We start from the raw sequence: 17,986 nt of genomic DNA, 5'->3' as shown, positions 1-17,986 counted from the left end.
AGACAATAATCAACTCCCGATGGCATCGCTAGTCTGCGATGTTTATTCGATTAGGTTCCGATTTGCTGCTTGACTTCCATTCATAATTTAATCATGAAATGGATGATTGAGACTATGTTTTTTATCGTACAGACTTTAGTAATGATGATCGAGGCTCGGCCGAAATTTCAACCGCTTAATTCTCGGTTCATAGTGGATCAATTTGACTGAAATTCTCATCAAATTCTCTTTACATTATATAGTTTGTAACTATTATGTGAGAACTGCCAACTCTTTATCTTATTTCCCATAATATATCTTTAATAAGTCTCTCCTAAATTTAAGATAAGAGGGTTCTGTAGCCCAGGGGTCGGTTGACCATGGATTGTAAAGAGTTTTACTCTATGTTTATAAAGACAATATTTAGCTCAATTTCAGTGTCTGTTTAATTCAATACGTATCTAACATTAGAAATAATTTGGTAAATAAGATAGAAATAAATTACAGTATGTGGGCAAAGATATGTTCACCAAAATGGGAAATGAAATGAAATGGGGTTTAACGTCCTACTGTTCTGTTCCAACTGGGCTAAAGAAGACGGGAGGGAAATGTAACACGGGATTTTAATATACAGTATAGAATTCATATGACTTATGTCTGTGAATTATTCCAACACTAACCAAGATAACTCAGACAAATAGTTATAATTAAACTTTTAATAAATGAGTGTCCAAAACTGGATAACGGTCACAATAACGAGATAGGTATCGCTAGGGCAGGCCGATCACCAGACTAAATGAAATGAAATGGGGTTTAACGTCCTACTGTTCTGCTCCTAAACTGGGCTAATGAAGACGGGCATACGCCATACAGTGTGCTATGAGGGAAATTTTGCCCGGGCAGCGGCACTATCGCCTACTCTTATATCGAATTCCAACTGCCAAGGGATCTTTTACGTGCATTCCAATGTATACACGGGACCTCGGTTTTTCGTCTCATCCGAAGGACTAGATAGCTGTACTTGTCAGGCCCTCTGTCCTGCATCACTGACAAGGGGGAACCACGCCGGAAATCTGGATGAACTTTCTCGGCCAATGCAGGGATCGAACACCCGACCTCCAGGCTAGCGAGCCAGCGTCTTACCCACTTAGCCACGTGATCCCCTCACCAGACTAAAGTTATAGAAGAATATAGAACATATATACAAGCTTATGATTAAAATAATTATATAATAATATTTCAGAAGTAAATATCCAACCCCGTGAAATCACATTATTGAAAATTGTAGATGTTAGTCCCGAAATGATCTAATTTATGTCGAGTGTACGTTAGCCTCCCTTGATCGAAAATATCGCCCGAACACTAAAGAAGGGGTAATGGACATGTACTGAGATTTTGGAGGTGTAAATTCTCTCTTCGGGTATAACAGACTTCGAATGATTTATTCAATATACCGGAACATAAATATACATATATCGTCATACAGTACTGACAGGCCAGTTGCTGCACTTAGTGAGGTATCGTAACTGGTGACTCCCTTCAATGTTCGTTCGTTCCTTCCAATAGTTTTACGTCCACTTCCACCTAAGGTGATATCATAGACAAGCCTTCAATGTACAAATTTGTTATATTTAAGGAAAATCAGATAATAGGATAGAAATAAATTTTGTAATTAAAACTTGACGTGTCGATAGATGAACAATGCATAAAGGTTTAAACAATGTAATAAATCAACAAAATGAACGAAAAAAATAGATTGGATTAAAGTTACAATTTCATATTTTCTAAGAAAGTCAAAACATAATTATTTCTATGTCTTTTGCTCAATAGGTTGTCAACTCACTATTATACGATCATAGGTGTCATTCTCACACTTAAAACTCATTTACATCGGAAATAATAACACAGTTACCTCACAATTACCTCCCTTGTTTTCTATTCTCCATCATGGAGTAGTTATCTTCAAACGTTTGAATTTAAAGATGAAAATGATATTTTTGCCAATTTCTCGACTGGCAATAGTGAATTATAGGATTAATAGGATTATTCTTTAACAAGGTAGGACTGTTAATAGATACCATCTATTTTAATGCTTTATTTTAATAAATTTTAAAAATATAACTTAAAAATATGAAATTGCAGCTTTAACATCGTTACCAATTGACGGCTTGAAAAGTGATGACAGGTTAATAGCGATTTGATCTAAAGTTGTTAATTTAAGAAACATTCATTAACTTAGCGATTGGCAGATCATCACACCATTATAATTTCCTCTGTTTTAGAAAAGACGCGCCCTTGCGTCTTAATAATCGATACGAAAGCATTAGGGTTAGGTCAAGGGTTAGGGTTAAGGTTGGGATTGGAGCTAGCCCTGTTTACACCTCGTGAACTTTGACCAAACTTGAAGTTGACCTTATCAAATAGATTTAACCATGTGGACACGTTAGATGTCACGTGATATGTGACGACACGGGAATCCCGACAGGTACGTCACGTGATTGAGGAAACCCAGAACGACAGGTTTATAGCTGATATATCTATATCTTGCAGTGTGTGACTATAAACATAAGTAAATAATAATGACCTTTAACGTTAATACGCTGAATATTCGTAGAACAATACGAATATGTGTGAATATAATATATATAAATAATCCTAATGCGTTTCATCCTCGGTTTCCCCAGTGGTCTCATTCCGTTCTACCCTCACTAATGAGTAGAACGGAATGAGACTACAAGGGAAACAGAGGATGAATACGTGTAAATACAGTCAAGAATCCTAATGGGTATGTTATAAAATATATCTATATCTTGAAACGTGTAAATGAAAGGTAATTAGGTTATAAAAAGCCCTTAACGTGATTATTTTGAATATTCGTAGAACGATACGAATACACGTGGGAGAATATAGATATATGTAATCCTCAAAGCAGAAATAGCTTACCGATAGGTAGTTATCTTAATTAGCCTTAATATACACAGTGCGAGTATAAAATATATCCACATGCGTATTCGTGGAATTAAGTAAAAATACAAACAGATACATTACATACATACGTACTTTAAGCTAGTCTTCATTGGTTATGTATGTATTGGTTATTTTTATTTAATTCCACAAATACGCATATTATTTTAAAGTAGCTAAGTCTCCAACTCAATACCATCCAAAGTCTTACACGTTGAAAACACGAATTATTTGTCAATTCAAATCAACATTGATGTTGTGATCTTACCAGGAAAAGGTAGTGTAATACTATAGGGTTTATTTTAGTTCTAAGAAAGGTGTTCTGTTTAATATAGAAATTCGAGTTACCTACATGATGTGTGCTGACAACTAGGGTAATTAATTACCTTGCATTATTCCGCTACTATCGTAGACTTACTTACCGACAGTTATGTCAGTATCCATTGCTGGAAGTAGGGTACTATAGCCCAGTCATCTCGTGCACGGATTAGTACAATTAACTAGAATAGTGTTGACGTAAAACGGTGCCTATACGAAACACTTACCCAAAAATGGTAATTGTCCCGCCCTAATAAATGACGCATTGTATTTTATATATAGGAGAGAGCTGGTTTGATTTACCTTCAGATATCATAGAGCGGCCCCAGAGGGGCACACCATAGCCTTCTCGGCTGAGAGACTGGGATAGAGACAATGTAGTATTTAACCCGTTAGGTCTGAGTTGTAAAGGATGCTAAACTCAGGGTAGCACGTCATTTCGGTCCCGCGTCATTTCGGACTCAGCACAAACGTCGTTTCGGACTCAGTATGGCGACTTTTCGGACTTACTCGGTGTCATTTCGGACTCAGTCAAACGACATTTAGGACTCGGACCGGCGACATTTCGGACTCGGACTCGGACTCAAATAAAACTTAAAATTATGTGTGTATATATTAGTAATAGCTGTTTTTCTTTCGTTGTAGGTGAGGCTCAAGACAGACCATTCACATTAATAAAGATTTAAACATTGTTAGTCTTGTTTTATTTATCCCATACAGGCCATTACTTGACAACACGCCTTTGAACTTGAACTTGAAGTAAAACCTATGCTACTTGCCTTTTTTGTATTTGTTTATTTACTTGATCGGATATTATTGTATTTTGATGAGTAAATTTTGATTGTTGACGATGAATTAGTTTAGATTGTTGACGATAATCGATCCGCGATTGTTGTTTTAATCTAGCGATTAGTGAATCCAGCGATTAGTGAAACCATCCCATTGTTGTATTTAAGATTAATAGCGATAATTGATCGGCGTTTCTAATAGCCGCTAAGAAATGATTGAGAAATAAAAACACTGATCGGCGTTTCTAATAGCCGCTAAGAAATGATTGAGAAATAAAAACACTGCAACTCGTATTTAATCTGGTGTTGATTAATGAAAGCAAGCTGAGATTAATGAAGCCGTTAAGAAATGATTGAGCCCAAGCTCAAATGTATTATATATATGTGCCATATTTCAATTCAAATCATTCTCAATTTTTACACGAATCTATCATGGCTAGTGGAAATTGCGTAAAGTGTACCAATCCTGTCCGTCCTCGACAAGAAGGCCTCCAGTGCGATTCTTGTCTTTTATGGCAACATCGAACCTGCGATTCCGGTACGTAATGAAATTTTCTTTATTGTTATTTATTAAAACGTTTTAAATTTGTCGTTTCTTGTAAGTTATTGTTATTTATTAAAACGTTTTAAATTTGTCGTTTCTTGTAAGTTATTGTTATTTATTAAAACGTTTTAAATTTGTCGTTTCTTGTAAGTTATTGTTATTTATTGAAACGTTATAAATTTGTCGTTTCAGCTTGTAAGTTATTGTTATTTATTGAAACGTTATAAATTTGTCGTTATTGTTATTTATTGACACGTACCCGCAATCCGGGAATATTATTATTTTATTTATCACTATTTCAGGCATCACTCGGGATGAGTACAGGAGTTTAAACCGACATAGAACTGCTTTTGAATGGAAATGCTGTAGATGTGTTGCCCCGCTCCCCCCTACAGAAGAAGAAATGGACATCGAAGAATCATTCACCATTGAACGACCATACCAGCTACCTGATCCGGTTATCGAGTCTTCAATGTCTGAAGATGAGCAAGATATTAGCGTATTTGCTGAAGAAGAACCTGAATTAGCATACACTATAGAAGAGGCAGCAACAACACGTGGGAAAAAGAAGCTGTTTGACAACATTGGTTTTGCTTATACGATAAAGGTATGTGTTATATATATGTATGTTATAGACAAATATGATATCTAACTAGAACTTATATATTAGAACTAATGTTACGTGTAGACGAATATGATATCTAATTAGAACTAATGATGTTTTTTTTAGACGGACAAGAAAACGACCGTATGGAGGTGCTGCAAGAGAAATGGTTCCCTGACTTGTCCTGCAACGGTGATTCAGGATGGTACCGACTTCAAGAAAGGTTTGAAAGAGCATATTCACCCAGCAGAACCTGGTATATTGACTGCTGCTAAAATTAAAGTAACGGTATGTATATAAAAATACAAATATTAAAGTAACGATATGTACATATATTAAAAGATTGAAAGAACAGATATTCATTCCTCCAGCTGACCCTGGTACTGACTGTTGCTGAAATAAAAAAAAAGAATATGTATAATATTTATTATATCATTGCAGGCTAAGAAGGAAGCCATAGGAAATATTTTTACAAGATCCTGTCCATCAATCGCAGAGAGTGTCATGGCAAGTGTAGGATCGGTCAACGAACCAGTGTATAGCAGACCACCTCTTGCAGCATTGATAAGGTCGGTGCAGCGAACCAGACAGACTCTCCGACCAAATGACCCAGTAGACATGTCTTTCTATCCACGCTTTCGTAAAAGCCGGGGAAACCACGAAGCAGGTACCACTTGTCTTTTGTGTAATGTCCGGGAAGAGTCAGGACGATTACTACAAGGTAAGATGTGATCTATAAACTCGGAATAAAAAAATGATATAAATATAATCGGAAAAAATGGAGAAATGAATAACCGGAGAAATGAATATAATCGGAGAAATGATTACAATCGGATAAATGAATAAATATAATCAGATAAATGAACGTTTGGTTTATTTATTTTACAGGTTCTCCGGGCAGTGGACAAGATGCTACCAAGAAAAGGGATTCCAGGTATGTTGTGCGTTCTTCTTATAATAAATCTTCTTATAGTAAAATAAAAAAATTCTTATTATAATATCTTCTTTTAAAGTACAAGTGCACAAATAGATTTTCAGTATTAATATATTTCTAATATTTTATTATTTCAGACAGCGTACAACGAAAAGGGGGACGTGTTTAATTATTTGAGGCGATTGATGGCTCTCCCTTTCCTGCCCGAAGAACACGTGGCGGGCATGTTTGCCCATTTGAAAGACAGGTGCCCAGAACAGTTAGAGCCGATATGTACATACATAGAAGATCAATGGATTTCATCTCGTCTGTTTCCAATAGAAGATTGGTGCGTGTTTATGTTGCCAGTGAGAACCAATAACGACGTGGAGGGCTGGCACAACAGACTAAATTCCCGTGTCAACGCCAGAGGTCCTGTGCCATTTTATCTATTGATTTGCGCACTTTTTTCAGAAGCTACAAAGATACCACTGGACCTCACAATGATGTCGGAAGGTTCATTGAGACGACACCAAAGACGTCGGTATCGACATGTAGAAGGCCAACTTTTTAATATATGGGATTCATACAATGAAAAACAGATGAGCACTAGTAGACTATTAAAAAAAATAAGTCATTTGTATGGTCCACCCGCTCAGTGAAAAACAATTACATAATTAAAAAAATGAAAAAAAAAAAAAAAAAAAATGAATAGCCGACTAAAGCTATTTTTTCATCAAATAAATACACGTGTTGTTATAAATGTTGCGTTAATGTATGAATGTGTATGTATTTATACAATAAATGAATGTTTTATATGACCGTTGTTATCGCTATATGGTATGTTTAAAAATAAAATAATATGCCCGTTGTTATAAATCGATGTTATCATTTTATGCTATGTTGATAAATAAAATAGTTTATAAAGTAAATTGGCGTCAGTGTGTTGTATAATTCTATCTTACCTACCCGAGTCCGAAACGTCACCTACCCGAGTCCGAAACGTCACCTACCCGAGTCCGAAATGTCACCTACCCGAGTCCGAAATGTCGGGGACATATTTTTTGGAGTCCGAAATGACGTAAGTCCGAAATGACGCGGGACCGAAATGACATGTAATCAAACTCAGACCGTAGAAATTTTAATAACGCCTAAAGTTTCTATAATAGATGCTGTAGTTTTCCCGGATTTAACTTTGTAGTTTGGTGTATTTGTTTAATTATATAAACTTAGTAACAACATAAACGGTGTTCCAGAGTCAGTTAATTCATGATGGAAATAATTGATACCACTACGTGAAGTCGAAGAAAGTCATAGACGATAATGTCACCTCTAATATCCTTATTTGTTGCCAAGACACAGGATAGTGTCTCAGTAGGCTAGGTCCCAAATGTTAACGATTTAGCTCCTTTAACTAATGAGGACTATCATAAAACGATCTAAAGTACATTCTTACCTTGACAATATAACAAGAAATAGTTTATAGTTGGAAAGTGTTGAATTCCCGCTTAGCATGCCTATTTAAAGACAGTCAACGTTATGTCCAACAGAGAATTTTATGGAGTATTTCAACCAACTATTATGCTCATATTCTATAGATGATTGGTTAAGAGCCGTCACGTGATTTAGATAGGCCCAGCTTCAGACCTTAACCGCCCCGTGTTGTTTAATTTAATCCTTTGGTTGAATAGCGAGAAACAATAGACCGACTCTAAACTCGCATCTTAGGTAAGTGTATTTAATTTATGAAACAATGGGTATAGATGGGCGAGTAACTGTCAGACTGCTTGATTGACACTCTTCTACATGGTCACATACTAAACTGTCTGTCTGCAGTTAGCTCCGCTTGGTAACAGCCACTAAGCGAGTTGGACGACATTTTAAGTCCTAATTCGACGATTTTAGTTGAAAACACTAAGTATACTTCGAGAAGTTTATTAAGTATTGGTTCTGCTTCCATTTAACAAAATTCAAAAAGTTTTTTTAGTCTTTGTGTGTATGACAGATGTGAAACGAGATAGAACCGCAGTGCAAAACAGTGTAGTAATGTTTGAATATGGCGGCCATTCAAGGCAGAGATCAATTCTCGAACTACATAGTTCTCTGTGTTGATATCATTAAGTCCTTGTGATCTCAGAACATGTCTACTGTATACACACCTCGAAATACGGAATTGGGGGTTGGACGACCGAATGGTTAACGCTTGCGCGTTGCATCTGTTATTGAGCCAAGTGGCGTGGTTTCGATTTCCCGTTTGTTTTTCCGGGTCCTCCGGGTTCCTTCCACTACTAAAGACGACTACGCTTAAGCGAATAAATGAAATAACATTGAGCCACCGAAACATATTCGCATCAACATCGATATATAAACAGTCCTTTCTCCCTTCTACTATTTCATCCTGGAATAATCTAACAGACGACATAAAGAAAAGTTCATCCTTGAAACACTTCAAAGATCATTTACGCAAAAACGACCAAGCGATCCCAAATCATTACTATCTAGGAGACAGAAGATTGCAAATCATTCACACTAGACTAAGATGCCAAAAAGTACTCTAAACTATCACAAATTTTTAATGCACATTTCAAACAATCAATCCTGTAGTTGCGGTCACACTATTGAGGACAGCGAACATTTTTTATTATACTGCTCTAATTTTACTAGAACAAGACAAGAAACTAAACTATTACTACCAAGTACTCACCGGGAGATTAGAACGCTATTATACGAAAACGACCTTCTCGCTTCTTCGACAAACATGGAAATATTCACTATAGTTCAGTTATTCATAAACCAATCCAATAGATTTAAGTAAACAATAACCATGTTCCACATATTCCACTTACCCGTCCTCTGTTTGATCATTCTTACTGGGTATATACTTGATTCTACTCGCCTTCAAGATATATGATACATATCGTTTCATGCTGGGTATACTTACCGCCTTTTTGCCTTCCACTCACTGTTCGGTGATACTTTTAATACCCACCGCATACTTACTTGTTACTATCTTATTACTTACCACCTACTGTTTGGGTTTTTTTGTTGTTTTTTTTTTGTTTTTTTTTATACCGTCCTTTTACTTACCACCTACTGTTTGTTGATACTTACCGTATAAACTTGCGGGTTGGTTTACTTACCGATTCTTGTTTGTCTACACGTATTGTTTGCTCGCCGTTTCTTGACCAACTATGCTTATCAATATACTTATCTAAATTGATCATACTAAACGACGATTCATATCGTTTTCGTCCTTTTACTTGCCACCTACTATTTGGTGATACTCACCGTATACACTTGCGGGTTAGTTTACTTACCGATCATACTAAACGTGTACTAGTGGGTTTTACTTGACGTGTTTTGATGGGCTTACCTTTGATGCAGCATAGATATTTAAACTTATCTTAACACTAATCATATGACAATTAGTGTCTCTCGATAGGTTGGAAATACTTGTCCATGTTCAAATCGTGTACTTAATATTAAATATTAACGATTAATATATGGCATTTTTTACAACCATGAAACACCATCGCACGCCAGACGCCTCCCACCCCAATAATATTTTCTTTCTCCTACTACCACAACCTGAGTTTCGCTTACCCTTTATCGGATAATCATTTCGCTAACCACACTACATTTCTACTACATTACGTACTTTAATTGATTTATATTGTATATTGTCCATGTTCAAATCGTGTACTTAATATTAAATATTAACGATTAATATATGGCATTTTTTACAACCATGAAACACCATCGCACGCCAGACGCCTCCCACCCCAATAATATTTTCTTTCTCCTACTACCACAACCTGAGTTTCGCTTACCCTTTATCGGATAATCATTTCGCTAACCACACTACATTTCTACTACATTACGTACTTTAATTGATTTATATTGTATCCATTATAACGTTTTAAAATAATCAAATGAGAGTAAACCCATTTACCTTGTAATTCTATACCAATTTGTTATTTATGATTATAATCTTATACAATGTATTTATATTTTATTGTAAATAATGTCCTCGGGAGATGAATTTATATAAGACCCGGCTTGTTTTCAGATCCCACAATCATATAGTGTACTTTTATAGTATGTAAATATTTATTGAATAAATAGTGTCAGAAAAAAAACCAAAAAAAAAACAACATTGAGCCATATGTTAGGCCCGAAATGGCCTAGTTTGTGCCGAGTGGACGTTAAACCCCATTTCTCTTTCTCTCTAAATACGGAACATTGTAGCACTAAATAATTACCGATTTTTCTTCAACCCTCGTAAGTTAACCGGTCATGTCATTACGTTCATTACGAAAATTTTACGTCTGGACAATTAGTCTCGGTCACCCAGAACCTCCTAGTCTTCAACGTACGGAGGATCAGGGACCGTTGTCAAGTTCCATTGCCCATGCGTAACCGGGAGTTTTTTTTTATGTGGTTGATTATCCAGTATCTTTGGTCAAGTCTTGCAATCTGCTGTATTGTGATGAACGTAAACAATGACGCTAAGACAGGTATTTAAACTGCTTTTTGATTGGTTCGTAGAATCAACCTACGTGGCCAATGAAATCACCAAGGGCAGATAATTTGAATTCATGGAAATTCCGCGAATGGAACCAGGGGTTAGTGGAGTTGAACGGAACAACACTAGAAATACCGAGGATGAATACCATTAAAGGGACAATAACACTCTTGCTGGCTTGAAAGCCCCAGAAAATAAATAATATCTCTATTTAAGTACTAGATGTTTAAGTGTCCTACCTGTTGTGTAAATTATCCATTACATCCTATTTTACTTGTCCAGGGGATTCGAAAATATTTTTAAATCGAAGTTTCATTTGAAAAGGTTTACGTTAGACGTTTCAAACCATTATGTTGAATTTTTCAAAATTTTTAAATAAGGTGTGTTAAGATGAAAATTGTATCATCAATTAATTGAAATATTGTAAAATAGTACAATTTGTTGACCAGAATAAAGATTGGGACATATTATTCAGTTACAACAAGAGTGGTATTGAGCCTTTAAGATGCTGTATTACCACCGTTAACGATTAACTTATAAAATATAAAATTATTTTATTTAAAAAAAACCTTGTGTATAAATATAAAATGTTTGAATTTGTACATACAAAAAATAAATAAGTGCGATATGAATTTCTTGTGGTTCTGAATATCAATCGATACAGATGCTTGTTTGAATTTGTACATATTTCAGATTTGATCGGGGGGAGGCAGGCGAATGGTTAACGTATGCAATGAGTCGAACGGCGTGGTATTGATTCTCCGCTTGTATGTGACAAGGTGTAGTGTCGCATGTCCAACCTCGTGAGTTTTTTTCGGGTCCTCCGGGACCCCCCAACACTGTTACAAACCGCTAGCAAATTATTGAAATGAAATACTCTCTCTCTCTCTCTCCACCGCCCCACTCTCTCTCTCTCTCTCTCCACCGCCCCACTCTCTCTCTCTCTCTTACTGAACTAAAACTGAACCATGTGTTGGTCCCGTAATGACCTAGTTTGTGTCAAGTGGACGTTAAACCCTCCCTCCCCCCTCTCTCTCTCTCTCCCTGAATAACAACCTATACAGCAGATGATTGTTTGAATTTGTATATACATGTCAAATAATTAATACGAGTACATATTTAGCGTGGATTAAGCTGGTGAAAAAAGAGATATCTGAAAACAGCACATGACTATCAACGGCTTTAAAACAATATTAAAAAAAATAATATATTAAAATATATAACATTAAAATCACATATATTATATATTTACAAATGGTAAATAAACCAATATCGTTTGTCTGGAGCGAATTGTGAGCAAAATTTATTAAATCAGATCTCATAACGATCGGGGGGGGGGGGGTCTCCTTATCCGCGTGAGTCTGGGTTTTTTTTTAAATCATAAAATTGAAGAAAAAAAGCATGCAGGTTTATTCCTACTTAAGGCAGTTTCTCAAAGCATATTCTCTGATAAAAGTCCAAACAGCTCTTTATTCAGTGTTCTTAGTTCTTAGTTCTTAATTCATAGTCCTTAATTCTTATTTCTTCATTTGCTGTCGTATTTCGACATTTGTACACTAAAATTAACATAGACAACAAAGAGATTTTATAGAAACTGGCAGTGTATAAGGTGATATATTTATATCAAATTTCGGCATGCTTGTATTGGGAACAATTTTCTTTTTTTTAGAAACGATAAACAATTTGTTTTCTTAATTTGATAGTTCTCGTTGGACCAAATACGATACCTTAACTCTCAAAATAACGATACCTTTTAACTCTCCACAAAAAAACGAAACGATACTTTAATTCCCCAAAAAACGATACATTACTTCTAGTAATTCATTGTAAGTTTATACACTCTTCAAAAATAGAAACGTATAGCCCATTTTTCATCATTTTTTTTATTTGAGCGAGATCGTTGTTTCTATAAATCTTATTTGTTTTTAATGTCATTTTGTAAGGGTAAAAGAAATTCATTATTGGTTTTAAATGTACGGTCACTATATGTGACTGGTCTTACTTTTTGCCGAAATTTGTTCTCACTTGATTGCACCAAGACACATGATTTTAACAATTTCGCAAGCTTTTCGCACGAAACCCAAATCTATGGTCTTTAAAATCACGGGGTTCGCGGTTTCAAAATCAATTGTACATGTAAACACTCAACGAACCAAGTGATGTCACATCTGAACGACGACCAACGCAACAACGCTATAGGTTGGTTACAAGCAGGTGAATCCCAGATAATTAAATGTAGGCAGGGCCGTAACTAGCTCACGGCAACGGGGGGGGGGGGGGGGGAGTGTTCTCAGGGGTGCTGTAAAATTGAAACTTGTTGCAGACCCCCCCCCCCCCCTTAGTTACGGGCCTGGATGTAGGCAGGCATCTGAATGTTTCCAAAAGTACCATCTCTCGCCTTCTGGATAAGTGACCGCCCAAGCTGCGGCCAAAAAAGGGAGACTTCGTCTGCCCAGGATTGTCACATCCGGTTACGTCTTTTTCGGAAACGGTTCACAACAGCGACCTCTACTGCCGCCGCAATTCCTGGACGGCGGAGGAGCTCGGACCAGACAGTCTGTAAACGCCTACGTGAAACCGGATTACGGACCAGGCGTCCCGTTAGAGCTGCTGATTTAAAATACACTGACACCATCAAATCTGACTTCAATTGATTCAGACAAATAGGGTGTGGCCACAGCAACGCAAGAGAACAGGTTAGATCAGGGACGATTAGTGGTACCTGTTACAACGAGGCGATGGTAGAGTGAGGGTATACCAACGACGAAATTTCACTATGCGTTTCTTTTTTTTTTTTGAAGAGTATATTTTTAAAATATGTAAAAAATGGATATATATTACAATATATTAAATTCACAGTAAAAATATAATTATATTACATCTATTTATATTGTAAATCACTGAAAGATGCGTTATGCAAGGTCTTAAAATAGATAATCGGGACTTTGTTTATTATCGCAGCACTAGTACTGGACAATCGTGTCTTATAATTTTGTTAAGGGTAAGGTAATTTGACTGAAATTTTCAATAAATTCATTTGTTATTGTCTATTCTTTTACTATTATAACAAAACGACCAACTTTTTTTTTCTCAAAATATTACATTATGCATCTTTAAATGATACCCTTGATTGACGTCATGATTTGGTACCCGCCAAACCCACGTTTACATAGCGTTGTTATAACTTTGTTGTTAAACCAATAACTTATAAGACCAATTAAATTCATTTTCTCTCAAATGCATAGGTTATGCGCACCATCTTGTTTTGTCATTGGGGGGGGGGGTATTTTATGGACGACATTAAATTCATTATGTTCCCCTTACAGACGGGTATTCACTCCATAGCCTTGATTGTCTTCGCCCACTTGACCGTTGCTGTGGCTATTTTGGTTCATTTCAAATGTGGGGTTGTCGCCATCATACAGTTTGGTATCTACTACATAGGCTTTGTTGTTTTCACCCACTTGGCCGTTACAGTGACCATTGTGGTCCATTTCAAATGTGGGGTTGTCGCCATCATATAGATGGGTATCTTCTACACAGCCGTGATTATCTTTGCCCACTTGGTCGTTACAGTGGCTATTTTGGTCCATTTCAGATGTGGGGTTCTCGCCATCATACAGATTGGTATTAACTAGATAGGCCTGATTATCTTGGGCCACTTGGTCGTTACTGTGATCATTTTGGTCCATTCGAATAGCGGGTTTGTCGCCATCATCATCTTTTTGACGACAACATTTACATTTGGTGAAACATCTATCTATTGGTCTTAAAGATCTCATAGGTTCTTGTAAGAAATACCAGTTTCTGAGAACAGGTGATAAGCACCCTGGTCTCTTACGTTGTAAACAATTTATAAAAGCAACAATGATGCAAAATACAACGATTGGAATCATGACACCGGCCAGCACGTACCACCCAGGAAAGGGGAGCGCAAAAATCAGACCTGGGAAGATGAAAATATAGACAATAGCGAACCATCGATATTTAGCCGTTTGGTTTCCAAGGAATTTAGCTAAAGGAATCGGTGGTCTGAAGAATGGAAAGGGGTAGAATATCAGGATTCCACTGATGTTGAAGAACAAATGACACAAAGCCACCTGCAAGGAATGATGGTGTCCGAATCTTGGGCCAGAGCCGATAAGATACCAGTAGTAGTCGTTCCAATGTTAGCACCAAGAGTCAATGGATACATTCGATCAATTTCAATGACTCCCATACCGACCAAGGGTGTAAGCGTGGAGGTGAAGATAGAGCTGCTCTGCACCAGGATGGTTAAACCAGCTCCCAACAAAATGGCAATGTAACCCGTGAAATAGCCATTTTACCCGGGAACTCGGTGTTGATGAACTTTTTGATTAACGCAGCTAGTTGTCCTCGCAATAACTGATGAAGTAATTTTACCATGACTACCATAGAGATACAGAGAATTGCTAGGGCTATAACTAACAAGATGGCGCCCACTGCCTCTTCGCCAATATGGTCGTCTAACCCATTAAAGACGTATTCACCTGAAAAATAATTATAAATTATACAATTATTTGTTGGGTAGGGGAATGGGGAGGAGGATTGCGTTATTCGAGGTGTCCACCTACCCAAATACTAGGGCAGGAATCATCGCTGCCACGGCCTACCCATTCAGGTCAAGCATGACCCCAATGCTCAACTCACGCATGTGCCTAAAACGATTTAGTCTATGAAACCTCATTACAAATAACGCCCAACAAATCAGACTAGATTTGACCTAAATTGCATGATAATCGAGGCTTAAATACTCCTCTCAGTGCACCATGGAGCAAAAACAAAGACAGGAAAAAATGTGACAATATCTCCGAGAAAAGAAATCGCTACGTGAATGGCAGATGAAGGTTAACTTTAGTAAAGGGATGTAACTCTAGTTCAGACACAAACGATGGCTTACCACAGCAGTATAAGTTTATCAGTCACTTTTAATTCAATGCGAATTATTGAAAAAAAACTGAACCATATGTTAGTCCCGAAATGACCTATTTTTTGTCGAGTGGACTCTCTCTCTCTCTCTCTTCCCCTCTCTCTCTTTTCAATCAGCACGCGGGTTACACAACAACTCTTCCAGATCTATTGTAGTAAAGACAAGGAAAACGAAATTTTGAACTATAAAAAATTGTCTGTTTTTGTACTGTTGTTGAGCTGTAAATTTTTAAATATCCAATAAATATCTAATCATAAAAGTAGTTGAGTAGTTGTTTCTTGTCTCTGAGTATTAAATAATATGACTTCAAAATGTTTGTAGAAATCATCTTGAATTATAGCCTTGGAGATCTTTGCCGGTGTTTTTTTAACTCAGATTGGGGGAAGCGTTCTCAATTCATCTTTGACATGTCGATATTTTACGATTACCAATTTCCCTATTATATTTTGTGATAGTTTATTAAGAATGGGGTATACCGTCCAGTCCACCCTTACCTCTTCTTGTTCTCTTTAACGTCCGCTTCCACCGTTGTCTTATTTTAAAATGCTTACCACGTGCCAAGGTGCCCGGTCAGCAAGAGCTCGAAGCGCGAAACACTAGACCCCCCCCCCCCCCTCGCCTCCCTCCCTTACTGTCATTCCATATTCAAACACTTACATGGCTTGTAACAGGTGGTTGTGTAGTTTGTTGTAAACGCCTTACAATTAAATGTGTCAGTTTCATTGGCGTTAGATGAGTCAACCCAGGATTTAAGGCAGTTGTCAGTAGAAGTGTTCATCGGTGGCTTGAAACAGTTCGCTTGCATCGTATCACAGAACTGCGTCCTCATTGATGTCGTATATTGAGTAATAGTGGAGTTAAAATCGTCCGAACAACAGGATTCCGGGTTTGTCTTATCACAACAGGATTTCATCAACTTGACTGCTTCCGATGAGCTTTTGATTTTAGCGATGTCTGTAATAACTTTACTGTTTACCTATAAAAAAAAGATAGAATAGATATTGCAGTTAAATGTGTGAGGGAACCGCGGTGGTTCATTGAGTAAGACACTGGCTCGCTAACCAAGAGGTCTCAAGTTCGCTTCTGGTGTTGGTTGAGAAAGCTACTCGGGTTTTCCAGGTGGGTTTCCCCTTTATCATTGGTGCCAGACAGGGGCCTTTCGAAGGACAGCGTCTAGTTGTTCGGATGATAAGATAAATCCAGGTTCCGTGTACGCATTGGAGTGTACGTAAAAGACCCTTGCCAGTTGGAATTCGAAAAATGAGTAGGTGGTAGCGCCGCTGCCGGGCAAGATGTCCGCCATTGCACACTGTATGACGTATGTTCGCCTTCATTAGCCGACTTGGGGCAGAAATGTAGGGCAAAGGCGTCAAACCGCATTCCAGTTCAGTTGATGTGTGAAACTAATCGACCCCAAGCGAGAGAGAGAAAGAGAGAGAGAGGGATTATTGAATCTACCTGTCTGATCAGCTCAGTAAAGGGTTTGGTTAAGAGAGAGAGAGAGAGAGAGAGGGTGTGTGTGTGTATTGAATCTACCTGTATTATCAGCTCAGTAAAGGGTTTGGTTATAACTTTCAATAAATCTTTTTTTGCAGCTTTATTTGTCTCCGGGTTCAAGCTTATTATCGCTTTACTTAAATGGAATAAGTATCCTATAACAGAAGTACATATATTATCATATAACATAACCTATCACTCATCTGGACCGTGTACAATCTTTATCTATATTATTAGTACTTCATTTCCATTTGTTCTTTCGTTCCCCTTTTTTAAGTCCCGGGGACCCCGGTGATGCAGTGTATAGTACGCCGACTCGCGAACCAGGAGATCTCGGGTTCGTTGCTGGAGTTAGCCGAGAAAGTTCCTAGGGATTTTCCCGTGTCGTTTTCTTTTGCAAGGGGTGCAGGGCGGATCATTAAGTTTGCTGATAGTTAGACAGGGGGAGACGAGAGGAAGAGAAGAGTATTGACCCCACCCGAGTTCAGCTGCTGCCGTGAAAGAGGGGCGGAATGGTTGTATTATAGTCATGTTCTGTGTTAATGTTATTGTTTATATTCCTTGTGTAGTTTAGTTACTGTTTAATTTATGTTCCTGTTGTATTTATGTAGCTGCTTTATATTCTGTTCCCGATGTAAAAAAATCATATATTTACGAAACTGATCTCTGTTATAACTACTAATAGTGTTACATAATAGACAATTAATGACCCGTTTCATAAGTCAGTATTTGTGGAAAATACTGAACCATTTTTAGACCAGTTTGCTAGGTCTTCGCTAGTCCTAAAAGGACGCGAAATCAAATGAAATGGAGTTTAACGTCCTAATTTTTACTCCGACTGGGCTAATGAAGACTGACTAAAATGATGAACAGAGACGTTCATATAGCTAAGCTACAACTGTA

General features: G+C 37.3%; 1 protein-coding gene and 1 long non-coding RNA gene across 3 annotated transcripts; one reads left to right on the top strand and one right to left on the bottom strand.

Annotated features, from left to right (window-relative positions):
• The first annotated feature begins 3,692 nt into the window (after positions 1-3,692).
• On the top strand, positions 3,693-7,227 carry LOC126822162 (uncharacterized). Of its 2 annotated transcripts, XR_007680696.2 has the most exons (4): positions 3,693-5,200; positions 5,324-5,485; positions 5,639-5,766; positions 6,269-7,227. It is a non-coding gene; the product is annotated as an uncharacterized LOC126822162 (long non-coding RNA). The 2 variants fall into 2 exon arrangements; XR_007680695.2 differs by lacking the exon at positions 6,269-7,227 and having other exon boundaries at positions 5,639-5,809.
• A 6,455-nt stretch (positions 7,228-13,682) lies between these two features.
• Positions 13,683-17,272, bottom strand: LOC130012870 (sodium-dependent phosphate transport protein 2B-like). The gene is given in 6 exon segments (XM_056100892.1): positions 13,683-13,693; positions 14,582-14,752; positions 14,755-14,958; positions 14,961-15,146; positions 16,556-16,562; positions 17,123-17,272. Coding segments are annotated over 6 exon segments (729 nt in total).
• Between the last annotated feature and the right edge of the window lie 714 nt (positions 17,273-17,986).

The sequence above is a fragment of the Patella vulgata genome, chromosome 5 (genome assembly GCF_932274485.2).
Source record: "Patella vulgata chromosome 5, xgPatVulg1.2, whole genome shotgun sequence".
Lineage (NCBI taxonomy): Eukaryota > Metazoa > Mollusca > Gastropoda > Patellidae > Patella > Patella vulgata.
The sequence above is the reverse complement of the archived record's forward strand: the minus strand, read 5'-3'. Positions and strand labels throughout refer to the sequence as shown.